Below are 19916 nucleotides of genomic sequence, written 5' to 3' on the forward strand. Positions count from 1 at the left end.
CTTTTATGCTTTCAGATGTTCAGTGACTTCACAGTGTAAAACTGGCCTGGGCAGTTTAGGTGGCCCTGCTTGAGCACAGGAGTTGTACCAGATGACTTTCAGAGGTCATTTCCAGCCTTGCCCATTTTGTGATCCTTTAAAAAAACTCAAAACTGGTTTAGAGAAGATCTTATCTTGTCTGATTAAATTACCTTATTTTAGACAACATAGCTCTGCCATTTTAGGAGTCAGTGTTGAGCTAATAATAATTTTTAAAATAAAGTACTGCACAGATTCACTGCTTTAACCATAGACTGTATTGAAGGTCTCAATTCATTTAAAAAAACTAAGAAAAGCTTAACTGAAAATTTCTATTGTGATTAAAATGTTAGATGTGCCAGAAAATTATGTAATGACTCAGAATACTGAAGCAAAATTGAGTAAATTAAGTATAGCTGGAAAGATTAAACTCTGGAATCCATTTTTCATTGAAAAAGTTGTTCAGTTGCCTTCTCTAGACATTGTATTCATTTGAATGTTGGGAATATAGAAAGTAGATCTGTTTTTACAAGTAGTTCTGTTTTACAGGATCTTTAGCAGTGTTTGTGATAGCATGGTATGGATTAGAACTTTTTTTGCATAGTTTTGCAGATGTTGATGAGTATGAGACACCTGTACAGTGCTAAGTGATTCCCAATATATGTAATTGTTTAAAAAAGACAGGATTCTCATTCCCACATCTGTCACTGATGGATAGAAAACAGTGATCAGGAAATTTGAAAACAGCTATGTAACTTCACATTTTCCTTGCTTAATGCCAAGATTGTCAAATATCAGACACTGAGATATGGTTTTGCCTGGTGAGGTGTTCTTTATTCGTAAGCAAAGTAAAATGTAGAGGTAAAATCTGATAATGTCTTTCCCTTGTCATGAATGTAGCTTAGGAAGATCAGTTTTCATGCCCCTTTTCCTCAGTCTTTACTTGATTTGGTTAGCATATTGGGGTGTTTTTAAAAACCTGATGAGTTTTGGCTTAGTTTTTCTAATAATAGATGACGTTATCTAGTGATACTTTCTCACCAGTTGACTGAGTGTAGTACTACAAAAACCTTAAAACCTGAGTTTTGCTACTTCTTTAATATTAACATGAATTGAAACTGAATTGCATCATTGCCTCCTGCAACTGTGTGATATATTACTTTCTTTAGACTGTTTACTGCACGATTCTTATAAAAATTATTATTAGAATTCCATAATTGAAATGCTTTAAGTGGATCTGTTGGTAACTTTTTTCTTTTTTTTTTTTTAATTTAATGTGCAGTCATTTGCTTCATACCTTTCAGCTGCACATGAACTTAGGTCACATTTAATTTTTCAGGTATTAATAGAGAAGCATTTTCTTCACCTTCCTCATGCAAAAATATTTGCAGAAACCTTTCCATTCAAAATCAAATCTGAAGTTAACCTGGTACTTATTTATTGCCTAAATGCTTCTGAATATGATGTGTTTGAGTTGTTTGCAATATGACAAAAAAAACCAAACCCAAAGTCTCTTTTTGTAGAGGAACAAATAATTTATTTTGTTACATTCCAATACTCAGGAGGTTAAGCTTTAAAGTGCCCCATGGGATGACTGATGAATAATTTTCGTTGTTGTTAATTTTGATGAAATGGCATGTAAGACTTTTCAGATTTGGTTCCTTGCCGCTCCTGTTTTGCTGCTTACTGGAGCAGAGCATTTAGAATCACACTATATTTTGTTAAATGTTCTGTGATGATGGGAGTAGAAATGGAATAGTCATTGCTGTTCCTAGAGTGTGGTGAGTGCAAATTGAGAGCTTCCAGGCACTTCTCAGCCCTAGGGATTGGTCCTTGAATCTGCCTGCAGGTTTGGGGCCTCAGATATGTTTTTTGTTGCAATTTCCTGTCCATACATCTGTTATCACAAGTGCTTTGCTTCCTTGAATATGACTCTGTTTCAGTTGTGAAGTACACCCTGAGTAAATGCAAAGTTTATACTGCCAGATCAGGTGGATTTACGTGGGACTTTATAAGTGTCACCTTATGGACAACAGCAAATATATGAAATTTTCTAAAAAACCTCACTGTTCAATTTTAAAAATAGACAAGACTATGTTGAGATGCAGTTTTTGTAATAATTTACTGTTTTATTTTTGTGTATTTTAAACAGTCTCAGAGACTTGGGTGAGGAAGTAGACCACTTTTTTATCAATAGGACAACATTCCACTCAAATATATCTTGTACCTCTACACTGAAGAGTTCTAGCATGTTCTTACATTCACTTTTTTTTTAATCCCAGCAAGGTTTGATGTTTAAAGTTACATATGGGGAGAAAAATGCTCCATAACTATCCCTTTTTCACATCTAATGTTTGGTGGAGTGCTTTAAAGAATGTTTACAGAGACACAGTTTCCTGGTAGACATTTGATCAATCTGATTATTAAGCACCAAAGGTGAGTTTCATTTTAGCAGTCGGTATCATATTGGCTCAATGATTTCTTGGCTTGAGTCTCCTTTTCGTGAAAAAGCAGAATAAAATTATTTCTGAGGATTATGTTATCATGTAAAAACATTTATTTAGTGTCTTAGTTCTTTATCTTGTTCTTCATATATTGAGATGCTCTGGATGAGTGGCACTGATAATTATTTTTTATTTTTCTTTCCCTTCCTACACCCTTCAAGTAGAAGACAATATAGAACACCTTTGTCTAGCTTGTACCAAGCTCTATCAAACCTTGGATGAAGGAAATATGCTTGGGAAAAGATTTAAAAGAAGAAACGTCCTTCTGAAGACATTATATAAACTTGTAGACATTGATTCAGATCCACTTTCCCTGAAGCTGGCAAAGATTATTCTGGCTGTAAGTGTTCTGAAATGCTCTTTGGTAGAATGTGAAGCTTAAAATCAAGAATTACAACTTGCATTTAATTTTTCATTTCATACTAGTAAACTGTGTCTAAGCCTTTCCTAGGTTCAGTTTGCTACCACAGAGATACTAGTTTCCCATACATCTAGATCAGCACTTGTAGTTATTTTCTGCAGAGAAGTTACATCTGGGAGAGAAAGGAGGGACACAAAATAGCATAGCTGGTGTATTGTGGCAGGAATATTGTATAGGCATGGAAAAGACAGAGTGTCCTAAACTGGGATACATATGCAGGGATTAAAAAAACCCAATGATTATAAAATGTACACATGGAAGTGAAGCTTAGTTTTTGAATAATATCTTGACCTTGTTCTGAAAATACCAAAATGGAAGGGTTTTTTTTGAAAAAGAGTAAATGTAAATAATATTTCGCTTTAATATTTCTGGTTAAAAGAATATAGGTTAAAAGTAAATAATAGTATTTAAAAGTAAATAAAAGTATTTAGGTTAAAACTCTCAATTAAATTTTGTGCTTTAGAACTTCTTTGTTCATGTTCTGCAAAGCAGGTATGGACAGTCACTGGTGAAAGGATGCCCACTAACATTGTGTTCTAGATATTTGAGTGATTTGTGTGTGTGTGTTGAGGGAGTCATGTGTTCTCCTATAAGGTAGTGTAAGTTATTTATTCAGAAGATAGAGTTATATACTCAGATACCACAGAGATGTTAAATCGTGCTTATTAAAACAAAGGTTCCTTTACAAACATTTTTCTGTGTAATCTTTTAAAAAGCATGAACCTAGAAGAAATTGTCCTTGAAATGCAGAGGAAAGGAAGAGAGATGTCACTGCATTTTTACCACCTTTACTTCTCTTTTGTGATCTCTCATCATAAGATCTTGTTTTCTGATAGCTGAGAGTAAATTTCATTATGGCATGTACTGTTGTACTGGAGGTCTTTGTGGTAGGGCTGTAGATGGCAAACCATTGATTTCCATACAGAATTTCTTTGTAAGGGAATTGGAGAAAAAAACCTGTAAGTTACTGATATGCTACCTGTTCATATTAATACACTGAAAGTTGAAGTCTGTTATTTTAAAGCTGGCACAGTTTGCTAAATAGAGTTTAAAATACCTGAGTTTCAGGTATTTCAGTTTCCTTTAATTCTGTATACATATTCAGTTTTTAGATGTATTGTTAGGATTTCAGCTGTAATTTAATAGTTCTCTGAGAATACAAGTTTGCCATGGTGTCTGAACTTGTAGAATGTTATGGTGCATTTTTGCCTGCAGATTTTAGTTGTGATTTTATGTCTTTTCATTTCTTTGCAGATGAAAGTAGATGGAAAAAATCTTCTTAGTGTTTGCAAGCTAGCATTTAAAATTTGTAGGAACAAAAAAAACTATTTCATCATTCAAAATGATACATTATTGGGTATGTATTCTTTCTTGTCTGTAAGTTAGATGTTGAAATTCAACAGGTAAAGTCGTTCACCTTTGAAAAAACATTTTCAGAGTTAACTTAGTCACAGAGTAAAAATTGCCTGCCAATTTAGCTCATACTAATGGTTGGTCTAGTCCAGTATTCTGTGTCTAAGTAGTGATGGGAACAGGGAATGCTGTTTAGGGGGAGCACAGGAACTCTGTGTTTTCTGTGATCTGTTTCCCCAGCACAACTCCAGAATCCAGAACTATTCTGTTCTATTAGGGACATTGGATGGTGCATCCCTGCCTAATCCCTTTTTAGTCTCTGTTTATATGTCTTTTGTTCATTAATTTGCCTTTTTGGATTTTCTGATTCTGTCTGCCTCTACAATGTCATAGAACAAGTTCCAGAAATTCTCTGTGTGCTGTTTTAAATCTATGTATTTTTCTTTATCCCCCTGCTTGCAGTTCTGCAGGATTTTTAAGAGTTTGTAGAGTCAGCTTACCTTTCACTTTCAGGATTTTTTAAAATGCAGTCTTATCACATATCTCTGTCTTTTCAAGACTGAGGCATCTCAGCCTCTTAGCTCTTTGAACAGATATTGTGTCATTCAGTTGTTTTACAAGTCTTTCTCTGTACCTTCTCAAACTCCAGTGGATCCTTCTTGAGATTTATGGAACAAAACTGTCTATAGTATTCAAGCTGTGTCTACACCAAATTTTATAGAAACGAAATAATGCTGACTCTGGTGTTGGCCATCATGAGGCAGGATTTTCAAATATAGTCATTGGCTTTGTATATATTTTTTTATAGCTGCTGCTGCACATTGAGCCAATGGTTTTGGAGAACTGTCAGCAATGGCTTTAAGTGCTTGTAACAGTGTTTGTGTCATGCACACGCCCCCCCACGCCTTGAAAATATGAGAAATAAGAAGAAAATGAAAGTGTGCAAGTGATTGTCAGTATTGATTGATTGATTGTAATTCCTTTCATTAAAACTTGAGTATGTTTCATTAATGTAGGCCTTGATCTTGCAAGCAGTTATTGCATGGTTATTGGTTAAGGCACATGTGTATATTTTCTTAAATAGTTGAGAATATTCATGGTCCTAAAGTTTAGCACACAATTGTTGTCAGAAATAAAGACAGGCCTTTCAAGTGGTAAGGAAAGGGCTCACAGGAAACAGAACTGCTGGGTAAACTTTTATACTGAAAAGTACAGTTTTGTAGAGAGCAGCATCATACACAGCATTTGAACAAGTCACATTTTGCTCTCATTTCTGTCCTCATTTACTTTTCTTTCACTTGCTCTTCTTTCTCTGTATTTTGAAAACTAGAGAAGGAAAGAACATTGGTAGGCATAGTTTTATTTGTTTATTCACTCTTTGTGTTTTGGACCCACCTTGTCCCAGAAGAAGACATGACCCTGGCCTATCATCACAACTACCAGATCCCTGTTGCAGTCACTGGGTTATAGATTCAATTTCTTTTTCCTTTCCTGTCCCTGTGAACAATTTATGTGCATTGAAGCAGCTCCTGTAGAAGAAATAAGTTAATCCTTCATCCCAGAATAGACAACTGCTTTTCAAGTTTGCTTTTCAAGACTCTGTTTGATACTGAGCAGAGCAGGAACATGAAACTGAGTTCTCACATTGCTACAACCCAATTGATATAATTGGTGAGGGTGGGAGTTTGGACAAAAGCCTAGAGTGTGTGTACTTCATTCATATACATATATACTTGGAGAGACTTTCAGCTTCAGTTGAGACAGAAATTTTTTTTTTTTAAATCTCTTTAGTTAAATGATACAGGAATATGTTTTTATTCAACTGGAACTGAATGGAACATAGGAAGCAGAAATAAATATCTCTTTGAATCAGTTACTAGAAATTCAAAAGTATGAAGTTGGTTAGGATTACTCATTTGTTTAAGATACCCCCACTAAATTCAGAACGGCTCAGTTTGACTACAGAACATACATTGGGCTTGTGTTAACTGTAAATTTTAGCATTTCAGATGTCTGACAGTGGTTGCACAAAACAAAACTTTTATGTCAACTTTACCTACATAAAAAGTAAATCTAAAAAGACTATGAACAGATTTCAAATGTGAGAGTTGAATTAGGCCCCTGTGCTTTTTAGTGCTCCATTTGAGATGCTTTAAGACATTTGACTTTTTAAGGAAGTAGTGGGAATTAGTAAACAAAATTCTGGCCGCACACAATCACTTTTGCAAATCTTGGCTGAGGATTTCAATGATTCCTGCTATGTGCTTACAGCTTACACTGGTTCTTGAATTCTAAGAGAACAAAAGTCAGGCCCATTCTCTTATTCATCAATAATTGTTTCTTGGTTTCAGTCCAAATATTCAATTTTTCTAGCCCACTTATTAGAAATGTAAGAGTTCAATCCGAGGGTGTTTTCCAGTTGTTAATCTCTTTAATGACCAGGCTATATCAAATATAAATTTTAATAATTGGCTTTCTGAATAAGGATTTTCCTTTTAGATTACTTGTTGCAGGTTCTGTGGGATGAAGATCTACAAACAAACAGTGAAGCTCTCATCTATTGCATGGCAGCTATAAAATTCATGTCTGAAAATGCAGAACTCCGTTATAAAATGGTCAGCAAAGGAGCTGTTGAAATGTTTCTGGAATTAATGAAGCAGATTAATAACATAAAAGAACATGACACATATTTCGCCAAGTTGGGCCACTTATTAGTCCAGGTTAGAATTTACCTTTATTTCTAAAAGTATGTACTTCAAGGGCAAATTAAAAATTTAATTAGAAGAGATAAGCTAACCCTGTGTGCTACTGACAGAGTTGTACCTATATTTCAATAGACTTACTTTTAAGAAGTTTAATGAAGTTGTTCAGGACCTAATTTAAATACCACAGATGTTTATGAGTAGTCAATTTTAAAGGCTTTAGAAATTCTGAAGTTAATAGAAATAGTTTTAGGTACCTAATAAACCAGTTTCTCATTACTACTTTATTGTGCTGACGATGTTCTGGATACTGTAGTAAACAGATAAAAATGCATTCTCTATCTAAATTCTTGAAACGGAAATAATAAATACAAACTCTTTCTTCAGTATTCTAGGAGATTACAGAAAGCTTTTTATTACAGGAATAATGCATTTTAAAAATGTGTAGGGAAATACACATAGCTGTGTTTCTTTGACAAAGTGTTTTTCAAGAACTGCAATGTAAGGAAAAAGTAGTTGCAGAAGTGAACACCTTTTGAATCTTTTGAAGGCAGCAGGCTCAAAACTGTTTTTGCATACAAAGCACCTTGATAAGCGGTGGCTCTGAAAACTAATCCTTGGCCCTAAAACTGTTTAAACCCATGCATTTTAGAAACACTGGGGAATGGGTATTGTATTTACCAAGGATTTGCCAGGTAGATTCCTGGCATTTGTTTGGAAGTTTATATGTAATGATTAGCAGATGGTTGAATTGTAAACTTTCAGGTACTTCACAGGACATTGGGCAATTTTCTGAGGTAGCATTTGCACTGGGTTTGTCAGCTAATTAGGTCAGATTTCTTTAATTCTCTACTAGTTTATAAGCACAGGATTTTATACATCTTGAAATTATATGAGAAAACAGATTTCATCATCACATTACTATTGGTGATTTTTGTCTGATTTTTTTAGTCTTAGTAATAAAATTAATGAATTTGTTTATTTCCAGGATCTTGACTAGCTGTCTGAACTTCCCCACAACTTTGCAGGAATGTTTTTCTTCCATTATTTGTCTGTGGATAAATTTAGGGTTTTTTTTAATCAAGGGTTTAACTTGCAAATGTGTGAAAGGAAAACGTTATAGTTTATGCTTTCTTTAAAAAATCTCTCATATCTCTACTCTTTTCAGTACAAATGGAAGTGTAGCAGAACTGCTTTGTACTGTTTGAATAGACTGGCTGTTTCTAAGGAGTTCTTGAGTGTTTTGTGGAGCTGTCACTGACAGCTGTCTCTTACTGAGATTGCTCTTTCATTTGTTTATGTTCTCTTCTATAGCAGTACAGATACTTTGGCTTTCTTCCTCTTGTGAGAAAAGTAGTGATTCCTACTTCTGTGGAATTCCTTTGTGACTTTCTTATATCAGTTCCTTCAACAAATCCACGTGCACTACTTCCTTCATGTGAGTTAACTGATCAGTAACCATAGATGAACGAGTGGCTCTGTTTTAGAGATGATTGAAGAAAGTTTCTTCTGTAATTGATGTCTTCAGAAAAAAAATTTTGTAGCACATGCATCTTGTAGCGACAGATCAAATAGCCAGTGACATAAAGAAAGAATGTATTCAGTGACAGAAAGCAAATTATAGTGGAGAAAAACACTTTAAATAGTCACAGTGGTCTCTGAAGGAAGTTCTGCTATCTCTTAACCTTGGTAACTGAAGTATCCCATTTAATTTGGACCACCTCTTCATTCTTTAACTGTATAATTGCACAATCACCAGATGGCAGTGTTATACATAATCTTAGTAGATCCTTTTTGTGGGAATAAAGTCCCTATCTGATTTCTTCATTCTTCCATAATGGATTTTTTGCAGAAGTTATACAATAAAAGAATAAAAATATTTGTAATTTTTTTTTTCCTTAACAGAGGACATCAAACCAGGGTCATCTTTGATTAATTTTATGTTGCTTAACCTAACAGTCTGTTAATATTTATACAAAATATAGTAATGCTTATTCAAAACCCAAGATTTTTGGAGAGTCACTGTCAAGACTTACTAAGTACTCCGTGTTCCTTAATTGAAAAGCACTTGAATGTCTTCTCCTTTAAAAATATCATTTGTCAGCAGTTAAATTTTCTGTTTGGGTGAATTTGATCTTTCATATGGCAACATAAGGATTAGGGCTGGTGGGGATTGCTAAAGACAATTGTTACACATTTCTCTCAGAAACACAGGGTCTGCTTGATGCAATCACAGTATCTCTAGGATTCAGCTGCTGTCTGGCTAGCTTCCATTATTTTTAGACTCTTCAAATTTCAGTTGCATATTAACTGTGTTTTGTGGATATATACTTCTATGAACTGTTGAATGCTGTTTTTCTTGCACATTTAAGTGTATATATTATTTTGCATTGCTTTTCCTTTCCAACCTGTCTTTGTCTGAGGATGGCTCTTGATAGAATGTACTGCTTGAGGATTTTGAACCATCTAACTGTATCAGGCATTGAGAAATTTTACTCTTTTTGGAGAACTCTGTACCACTGGCTATTGGTATTTTTTTTTCCATTATCCAGTACATAAGTCTCTTTGCTGCAGTGAAAGCTCTTGTCTGGGTTTGAACAACACTTTTAGTATGTGGCTTAGCCTTCATTTCCTTTATTGTCTGTATTGAAGCTTAGCTAGAATTCAACAAATATCATCTTACGCTGACGGTGAACATCTTGAATGTAAGCACTGAATGGAGTCACCTGTCTCTAATACATGTGACAGGAATTTTTCTGCCAAAACTTTTGAAAAGCAAAGTATTTGATCAGAATATACTTATTAAAATATATCTCCAGTATTGTGTTGATTTTTGAAGCATCATGACTTGAGAAGGAATGTGCATCTGGGATTTTTTTTTTGCAGTTGTTCAGTTAAAATAATAAAAAACTCCAGGTGTCTTATTAAACTATGAGTGATATGAAGCAAATGGCTTCTGTAGGTTCAGATTCTCTGTATTAAGAATTTAGTATAAATTGCATTTTTTAGTGCTGAAGTTAAATCCATTCACATATCACTTTATCACATTTTTTTTCCCTCTCATGCCTTGCTTCTCCATTTTGACATGTTGCATCCCCTGTTGCTCCATTACAGAACATCATGGGGTCGCTGAAGATTTATACTCTGCTGTCAAATTTGTTGAAGTAGGACAGCAAATTTGAAAGCTGCTGGAGAATGGACAGAATATGCATAGAGCCCTATGTGCAAAAGCTGAAACACAACATCTTAACCTGCTCTTTCTCAAGAGTTTTTCTTTAAAATTAGCAATTGCATATCACTGGATAAGCAGTCCAGTTTAGTGACAGAATGCCTAATTGCCAGAGGTTTTTTTGTGATAAGAAACAATTTGAACAGATAGTTTTTGTGCCTTATCCAGCTACATCCAAAACCAAATTGAATTTATTAGTTCACACTGAATAAGAAAAATCTGAAGAATTCCCATATTCACAAAAGATTGAATAACTTCACATTCACTTTGTAGTAAATTCTGGATTAGATCAACATTAACTTAAATGTCATTGCCTGTCTGACCTTGTCATTTGAATACTCTTGCCTTAGGAGAGAAGCAGAACACTTCAAGATATGTAATAGCTATTGCATTTTGTACATCTAGAAGTGTTACATCATGCTTTAAGCTCCTTGAAATAGAGCAGTATCAACTGAAAATATTTCTTCAAATAGACTTGAGTACTAAAGCTTTTCATTTTTATATGTTCAAACAAAGGATTTCTCATTTAAATTGGAATAAATCTGATTGTGTTTTAAAATCAATTCATTTTAATTTGCAGTTTACAGTTATCATCAAAATATATATTAGCATTTTCAAGACTTAAATATAAATTTGCGATACTAAGATTTATTGAAGAATTACGCCAAAAAATTACTTTATCCACAGTATTTCACCTAATTCCAGCTGGTACCTTGCTGTATACGTGCAATATTTTAAAGTATCTGGAAGATCATGTGTCCCTCATAGAAGGAGGTTGCGTGCAGGCAAAGAGCAGTGTCAATCTTACACTTTGAAACAGTTGTCCCAAACACAGCATCTTGCGTCCTACACGTTTCCCGTTGTTATTTATCTGTTTATACGTACCCGCAGAATGTTAACAGGGCATGCAGTCTGCCGTAGATGCTATAAATGAGACCTGAGCTTTAGTGAATTTTCAGCCCAGCACACTGTACCTTGAGCAGCTGTGGTTAACCAGTGTTGGAACTCTCGGTGTGCAGCTGGCAGCCACTCTGCGGATCCTGGCTGACTGTCCCACGGCCCGGCGCCGGCTCAGCGACAGCGCTGCCATCCCCGAGCTCTGCGTGGCGCTGGAGCAGCGCAGCAGCGACAAGGATTTGTGTCTCTGCATCGTCAGGATCCTCAGGTACGTGTGGACACAGCTCTGCCTGCAGGCAGCTCCCTCTTCCCGCTTGAGGAACTTCAAAGGAGTCCGGATCGAGCACTAAGGTTGGAAGATTTACATTGAACTCTATTTTGAAAAAGCTCTGTGTAGCTTTTAATGATGCTGTGTGCTAATTGTGTCTCTGTCAATACTTACAGAATTGTCTAATTGTAGCCATACAGACTTGGATTCATCATCCCCATGAGAAATATTTTGTTGTATTGTGTCATTCTTCGATCCCACAAATTCTGATTGAGTTTCTTAAAGTACCTTAAATTTCTTACATTTGAAAGCTGCATAAATTATTAGGTATTTATTAATCCTGGTTTTGGCCATGTTTGAAAGAAATGAGAGAAATTACACAAAGAACTGTGTATTGTGAATTAAAACACACAAGAGAGAAAATATGACCAGTGTTCATTGTTTTGAGCTGTTACACAGTGTTTGAGGAGATTAATCTCTGGGATCAGGGCTTGAGTGTGCAGATGGAAGTGCTGAAAGAATCTCAGTTTTATGAGCAGCCAACGGCTGCTTCCCAAGTTGTACTTTTTAGCAGGAGATCGGTATGAGTTAGCCACCAAAACGATAATTTTGTAGTCTGAATAGTTTCTAGTCAAAAGCCTTCCAGTTACTAAGCATCAGCTTGCAGTATTCAGTGCTAAATGGACTTGCAAACAATGAAAGGATTTTGAAGAAGTTGTGAAATCAGCTGTTGGTAATTTCAGGAGTAGTTGGATTATAAACACAGTTTATGATTGATGTGCTGGATGAAGTATTTGCCATTTCTGCTCTGTTCCTGCATTAAGTCATGTTGCCTGTAACTCTGTGTTCAGTGAGGTTCTGTTATGGACTTCTCTTCAGCTCCTCCAAATTATCCATCACATTCTCCTTTCTGGATGAGTTTGAGTTGTGCTTTGAACAATGGCTACATAAGGGGATGGCATTCCTTCCTCCCCCACAGCTGAAGCCAGGCAAATCTGCTTCTTTGCTGTTTGTGCTACCTGTAAAGCATGTGCTACCCAATTTCATGCTACCTCGTTCACATCTGTCTCTAGTTGTGTTCCTACAACAAAAATGAGCTCTAGCAATGATCACAGCACTTTGAGCATATTTACTTCGTCTGAGGAGGGAACATTTCTTTCATTTGGAAAATGCCATGGCAAGTGGCATAATGGGGTTGTAATTAAGTGTAATAGATACTTACACTGTAATTCTGATAAGGACATTTACTTGATACAGAATTCAATATGGAAAAAAAATAACTTACCTTACTTAAAGTTCCCTACTGCTTCAATTTTTTTTTCCTTAAGATTAGAACTGCATGCTCCAAGAATACAAATTAGCCATAAAATCAATTTAATTAGCTTCTTGGAAATTGCAATCACTAAAAAAAAAAAATATATATACTATGCATTACAGAGCTCAGATTTGAATTTTGTTTTGTCTTTTAGTAATACAGAATGATTATTCTCTCAATCAATTTCAAGCAGCTTCTTTATAGAGAGTATGTTCAATCTATTCAGAATATTCATTCAATAAGACTATAAATCTTCCTGTAATTAGTTGTAATTGAACATCAACACAGATCTTTTCTGGTTTTTACTACATGAGAAATAAGATGTTATCCTAGCTTGTTCTGTTATTGCATTTTTCTGATGTGACCAAAGCACGTTCAGTTCCCTGTTTTGGCAGTGGTCAAGGTGAGCAGTGTAGGACTGGAGCAGCTGTTAGAAATGTGCAGAGATAAATCCTGCTTGCAAGGAGGCACATTCTCTGTATTTGCTGGTGAGAGATGTGTTGTGTTAGTGCTGTTGCTGGGCTCTACTAGATGTGCACTTGGAGGGCACCTTTTATTTCCTCTCATCTGACTTCCCACATCATCTTGAAATTCCAGTTCTCCCATTTAGCACTAAGAAGTGCTGGTGTTGGCATACTGTGTCCATATGGCAGGCAGGTTGGAAAGCCCATGTTTGGTTCTTCCCGTAATTCACTGTGGCAAGGATAGCTAGGCTTCTCTTGTGCTCTTGCATAACTGCACATGCCTCTACGAGAAGTCAGAGCATTGGCATTCACTTCATTTGTTGGAAAATACAGCTCTGAGAGTCAAAAGTGACTTTCTAAAAAAATGTTTTGTGGAAAAAAGTCCTTTTGTTCATATATATTTTATTTTTTTTCTTTATAGCAAACTTTCTACCTACAGTGACTTCTGTGCAGCTTTAGCAGACTGCTCCAGATGTTACATCTTATTTTTAGCCCTACTAAACAAATACCAGAAGCAGCAGGTCAGTTTTTCATCTCTTGATTTTTATATATTAATCCTCTGATGTGTCTGTGTATTATTGTGTATAAGCTTGTTTTCAGTGACCTACTTTTATGTATTTACCAAATAAAAATTGTAAATGGTTGACAGTATTTCTAAGCAGTAAATAATTGTAATGAAATAATTTAGATTAAAAATTCAAAGCAGTACAGAGGACAGTTGATTAACTTGTGTATCCATGTGTAGAAACAGTCCTTATAGTACCTGTTTTCCTTGTTTTAAGAACTATTTTTTAAAGCAAAATCTGAATATTTAATAGTAGGAAATTGTTGGCTCTCAGTGTCTTGTCTCTCGTTGATAGTTCTCCTGTCCTCCTTACTTTCAAAGGAAGTGTGACTTCTCTAGAGCTAAGCAATGTTGAAATGAGCTAAGCAATGAAAGCAGAGGAAAATATGTTCCTTGCTATCATGTAAAAAGGGGAGATTTACTCAAACCCTTTGTGTGTGATTAGTCTGTAAGAGCCCCAGGAAAACGGTGAACCTCGTGCCCAACCAGTCTGTCAGTGTCCCATTGTGGGACCCTTCACTAAGCAGTCCCACTGGATCTGTTCCACTGACTTATTCAGGGTCACACATCTGACAGAGAAACCTCCCCTTGGGTCTCCTCCTTCACCTGCTGCAGGCAATGGGCAGTGCCCTTGAAGGACTTGCATTAACAGTTTGCAGAATAGTACTCTTTATTAATAGACTTGTGAAAGGTTAAGGTTTGAGACTTGACACGGATAGTATCAGACTGCAAAAATATATTCAAAGCAATATACTAATTTAAAGCAATGTATTAACAAGCTCTAATCCCAAATAAAAGCTGGTCTGAGACAATCAATCAGCATGTAGAGATAATGTTTCTTACACAGTAGGCATCCCTGTGAGGGAGAAGACAGGTTCAGCTTGTCAACTGATCCCAGAAGTTACAATGGAGTCTTCCCCCATTTCTCCCCATTATTAACTAATTTTTATACTATTTCTCTATGTTTAGGTGGAACTTGAGTGGTTGTGGTCATACCTCTTAATCAGTGAGGAGTGGATATCTTGGGATAGTACCCAGGATAACCTTGGGATGGGGACATGTGTTAGTTCAAGTAGAATGATTTCATAACAGTTGCTGATTCAAGAGCAAGACATTTTCCTTTATCTCTCTTGGTTTTCAGCTGCTATGGGGCTTATCAACTAGAAAGTACCACTGAGTTCCCTCCTCTGCAAGGGTTTCAACACAGTGCCTGGCCATGGTGTCTCCACTCTGCTCCACCCTCTGTTGGGTCCTCCTTAGATTGCATAGTGTGTGGGAGGTCAGACATGCTGACCATGTTTCATCCAGGGAGTACAACTGTATTTTTCCCTGTAACTTCCATACCATTATCTTTTTATCTTCACTCAGCTTCCCATACTCTTTAACTGTGTAAGATATCAAAATGTATCGCTCCTTTACCAGAGAAAACCACATGCCTGGAGTACCACATTTGGGATGTTCATGTAGAAATAAATGTTTGTCAAAATGCCTCATATCATGAAGTAGAATTCTGAGTATAATTGCTGCCAGCTTTATTAGAACTCTAGGGGTGGCGTTCTGTTGTCCTGCTGTATCACATTGATTTATATTTACTGAAGCACTGGGTTCTCAGAGTTTGGTGCAGGATCCCAGTCTTACACATTGATGCATTGGTAAGAGTGGAGTGCCATATGTAGGACAAATTACTCAGCTCTATTGGCAGGTAAGTTTTAAGAAGAAAATAATTTTTACCTAAAGTATAAATGCCCAAAGGTGGAACAAGGTTTCAAAACATAGAATATTAAATTTCATTAAGATCAGTCTTAAAAGCAAGCAACTTTCTTGACTGGTCCAGCATCTAGTTTAAGATAATTTATTTATCCTATACAATTTATCCCAGGGCTAGTAATTCTTGGAGATGTGTTGGAAGGAGGTCTTTTGTGCTGCTAGCATTGAAGGGACTTAATGAAGGTAACTAGATTGGCTATGCTGAACAATATTCTTTCTCTTGCCAAATACAAAAATAATTTGTTCCTTTCCTGTTTACCAGCATCCCTGTTTTCTGTGATAATGCACATGGAAGAGGAACAAAGATTAAATTGTTTCTCCTCTTCTAAGTAATCTGCTGATTAACAATTCTGTAGCATATCTGAGTATTTCTAGGTTCAGGCTGCTCTTGCATAGTTTAGTCTTCAAAGACGCTTTAGTAAAATGCTATGTAAATATTACATAAAAAACATGAAAAATGTCATTGGCATTATATTTTCCTAGATTTATAGTTGTTCTTCCTTGTGACCATTGTATTAAAACCTCAACAAATTATGGAACTGAGAATAAGGATCTTTAATTAAATAGCACCTTTCTCCTAAATTTAATCTGTCATTTTAAGGGTAGCTCTCCTAGGTTCCTGAGATAATAGCTTTGTGTTGTAATGAACTGTAGGTTCATATCTACCTCAACTTATTTGTTATTTAGTATTCAGAATTTAGCTTTTTATTTGTGTATTAAGTGGTCCTAAAATACATCTTTTTTCACAAGGTGAGCATTGCATTTTGTGTTAAATTGTCAGTTGTTTTATCAAAATACAAATGAGCAAAGAAATACCTTGTGTATCAAAAAAACCTTAGCTTTTACATTGTGTTGATTATATATGCAATGCCTTCAGAATAATCATTTCCTACTGCAGTTTTGAAACAAGCATGCAATTGTCAGTTGTCAGCTTAGTGAAGCCCTGCAGAAACAAAAAGAGGGACATAGATAATGTAATGCACCACTTTTTCTGTAGTATATAATAAACACTTGAGCTGTGAGGAGTGCAAATGTTTTTCCTGAGGTGTAGTTGGCACTACTAATCTTTTTTTTTAAATGCCAACAGCTAGTGAGTTACAGTGTGAGTTGGCATGTGTTGAAAAGAAATGAAGTAACACCAGTGAGAGTAAAATTGTCTGTTGTGGGAAGAATCAAAGAGAAGGAAAAACCATCATTATTAAAGCATTAAAAATCTTCAGGACTAAAAACTGACACCACAGTGTCAGTTGTGAAGAAAGGAAGTGTGTGTGTGTCTGTGTGTGTATGTGTTTTTCTGAGTTCTCAGGTTGCAAATTTTGTGGGATCAGATTTTTTACTTGCAGTCATAGCAGCTAGAAACATACAGGGGAAAAAATAGAGGAAAAGCAGCATTCAGACTTTCTCAAGGACTATCATAACTGTGACTTTAAACATAAGTATTAAGTACTGTGAAAGTCAAATTGGGAGCACTGGAAATAGGATTAATGACTTGTACCCACACCACACATTGAATTCCACAGTTGCAACCCAAATAGTCTCTGTCCTTTGTTCCACATTACAGTTACAGCTCTTTTACCTTTTTTCCTTAGCTCATTTTCTCTCTTGGGTCAGAAAGAGTCAGAAGGAATGGAAGAATAATGATTCAACTCTGTGAGACAGACTTCTAGGGAAATTGAATTGGCAATACTTGATAATGCCATGCATCATAGTCTTAGGTAGGGAATACAGAAGACTGGAAAAGCTGAATCTTAAGTATAGGACTGGGGAAGTCAACTGGGCTTTTACACACATCTGAAATATGTGTTCATGGTTGGCTTTGGACCTTACTTGTGTGGAGTAGCAAAAAAAATCCTTGGTGACTGCCACATGCTGTCAAAACTGTCAGAAGTGTTTTTGTAGAGCCTCTATCTTCCAGGATAAGCTTTGCATGATTCTGTTTCTAGTCAGCATTGTAGACTTTTGCCCATCTCAAGAATTTTAGCAGGGTTCTGTTCCACTTTCCCACATCATTATCATCTCTAAACTTCCCAGATAAACTGCATAAAGAGTTACTTTCTCAGGCTGTGGTTAATGTCACAAGTCACAAGCAGGCAATGCTTTTGGAACAGGGACATTGCCTAAATAGGACAATAGCTTCTGTCAATAAGTCAGGCACTCCCTGAGTTTAGGTGGTATTTTGGGGCCCTGCTAGCTTCCATGTAATGTTTTATCAGTTAGGAGCCTATTTTCAATCCTAAGAGCACAAACACAGGGTATTTGTATAGAAGCAATCTTATGTCTGTTGTATAGAAAGGTCCCCTTACACTTTAGTGTATCCTAATTTTGAAACTGGGAAGCATTTGTTTAAGAATCAGACGTTGCAGGATGCAGTAATTGCCTGTTCAACAAAATAATAATTATATTGGATCACATGAACAGTTCATCCAGTCTGCTCTTGATACTTGGCAGTGATGAGATTCAGATGTCTGGAGAGCAGTAAGAATGGAATAGGCATGTATGATACTTCCTGTTTGTACTTACCAAACCTCCAGCTCTTTCCAGTTTGGAAACACCCTCAGCCAGCTCTGTATGAAATAAACCTCAACTGACTTCTTTTCTATGAAATTCTACAGTCTCTTTTCTACCCCACATAAACTTTTAATGTGTTAAAGGTCCATTGACACAGAATCGCATAGCAAACAGTTCCTTTTGCCTATTTCGAATCTGGCCTTTACTGTCTTTATTTGATGCTTTCTGGTTCTTGTATTGCAAATGTGATGAAGCCCATTGTTCATTTCACACCTCCCTTGATGTTTCTCCTACCCTCTTCAAGTTACCTCTTTTCCATGCTGAAGAGTTCTTGCTTACTTAGTCCTTTCTGATTGTTCCATGCCATGGTGTATCCATGTTGGTTTCCTCATAACATTTGCCAGTCCTGATTCCTGTCTCTTTTTTTGAGAGGAGGAAACCAGAACACAGCTCTTAAGATTGGCCATATCATAGATTTACGTGCCTGCATAAATTTATTTCCCAATAATTCCCAATACTTTATTTGCTTTCTTGATCTGTGATCATTAAACTCTGTCATTAGCTCTAAGATTGCTCTGTAGGTGATTATGGCTGGTTCAAAGGCTATAATTTTATACATTAAATATATTTGCTCTGTTCTTTTCCATTGATCCTTTCATGTTTCAATTCATGCCTTTAAATTTCATCTGCTGTTTTATTACCAATTGACTACAATTCTTTTTCTGCTCTTCAGTCAGCCTTCATCTTTGGTACATTGAGTATCACAGTGAAATCAGAATATTCTTCCATATCACTGCTGCTGCCCATTTTCTGTGTTTATGGACAACTTGAATACAACAGATCCCAGCACAAAACCTTGGGAATTCCACTGGTCGTTTTCCACTATTGCAGAAACTGCTACTTTATTCTGTTTTGCATCCTCTAATCATTTATGTATACCAATACATTCTCCCTTACAGCAAGACTCCTTAGTTTTACTAGGATTTTGGTGAGTGACTTTGTTAAGTCTCCTGGAAAAAGTCACATGGGTGGTATCAGATGGGTCTTTTTTATGCATATTTGTTAAAACCATCCCTTAAAAAAACTCAGTGTCAGAAATTAGAAGTCTTAAAGCTGATTATGTTTATCTGGCTGTCCACTCTTTTTTTTTTGTGGTCTGTACTAATTTATCTGTTCCAGACACCAGACTTAAGTCTCACTTGGAATCTTTTCACGTTTGTTACAGTTTTAGGAGGTTGCATAGTGCTGTTAGTAATTAAGCTATTTAATTAATTCGTTTTCTTTTAGAACTGTTGAATAATTATCCAGTCCTGGTGATTGGTTACTCTTTGTTTTGTCAGTTTGTTCCTTAAAGTTTCTGATCACTTCAGTTTTGGACAGATGGCTCTGATGAGCCTTCCCTGGAGAATGCTGTCGCATTGAGATCTCCCAGTTGCTTCCAGAGTGGGCATAAATCAATGCAAAGAACTCATTTAGCTTCTCTGCAATGACATTTTCTTCTCTCAGTGCTCCTGTTTTATCCTGATCATCAATTAGTTCTGCAGATTCTGGCAAACTTCCCAGTCCTGATATGCTTGAAAAGATTTGTTATTATTTTTGAATCTCTTGCATCAGCTAGAACTGCACTCATTTTCAGTAATAATTTGCACACTGCTTTACCTGGTTGATTTAGCAATCAGTTTGTCAGAAACAGTTTTTAGATGAAGAGGTGTTGCCTTCTCATTCTTTCTAAGGACATGTCCGCATGTATCAGGTTCACTGTGCCTGACTCTGCCCAGCTTCCTTCCAAATGCATCTACCAGGTAGCGGCTCCCAAATCAGCTTATTGGCTTCCGTGAGCAAGCAGCCTTTTGCTTGTGAGACTTGTTCTTGTCTCCCCCAAAGAAAAAAACTCCTTGTTTCAGG

The 19916-nt window shown here is 36.1% G+C and overlaps 1 protein-coding gene across 17 annotated transcripts in view; it reads left to right on the forward strand.

Annotated features, from left to right (window-relative positions):
* ARMC2 (armadillo repeat containing 2) overlaps positions 1 to 19916 on the forward strand; it is a 71769-nt gene that overhangs the window by 24467 nt on the left and 27386 nt on the right. For 10 of the 17 annotated variants that reach the window (XR_015283084.1, XR_015283083.1, XR_015283082.1 and 7 more), the window contains 5 exons: positions 2687 to 2862; positions 4198 to 4300; positions 6796 to 7016; positions 11247 to 11392; positions 13593 to 13692. Coding sequence is in view for 8 of the 17 variants with exons in the window: in XM_023923912.2 (XP_023779680.2) it covers positions 2687 to 2862; positions 4198 to 4300; positions 6796 to 7016; positions 11247 to 11392; positions 13593 to 13692 (746 nt within the window). In the remaining 9 variants the exon portion in view is untranslated. The remainder of the gene's footprint in view (positions 1 to 2686; positions 2863 to 4197; positions 4301 to 6795; positions 7017 to 11246; positions 11393 to 13592; positions 13693 to 19916) is intronic. The other 7 variants (XR_015283086.1, XR_015283087.1, XR_015283088.1 and 4 more) reach the window with 1 other exon arrangement.

The sequence above is a fragment of the Cyanistes caeruleus genome, chromosome 2, assembly GCF_971803275.1.
Source record: "Cyanistes caeruleus chromosome 2, bCyaCae1.hap1.1, whole genome shotgun sequence".
Classification (NCBI taxonomy): domain Eukaryota; kingdom Metazoa; phylum Chordata; class Aves; order Passeriformes; family Paridae; genus Cyanistes; species Cyanistes caeruleus.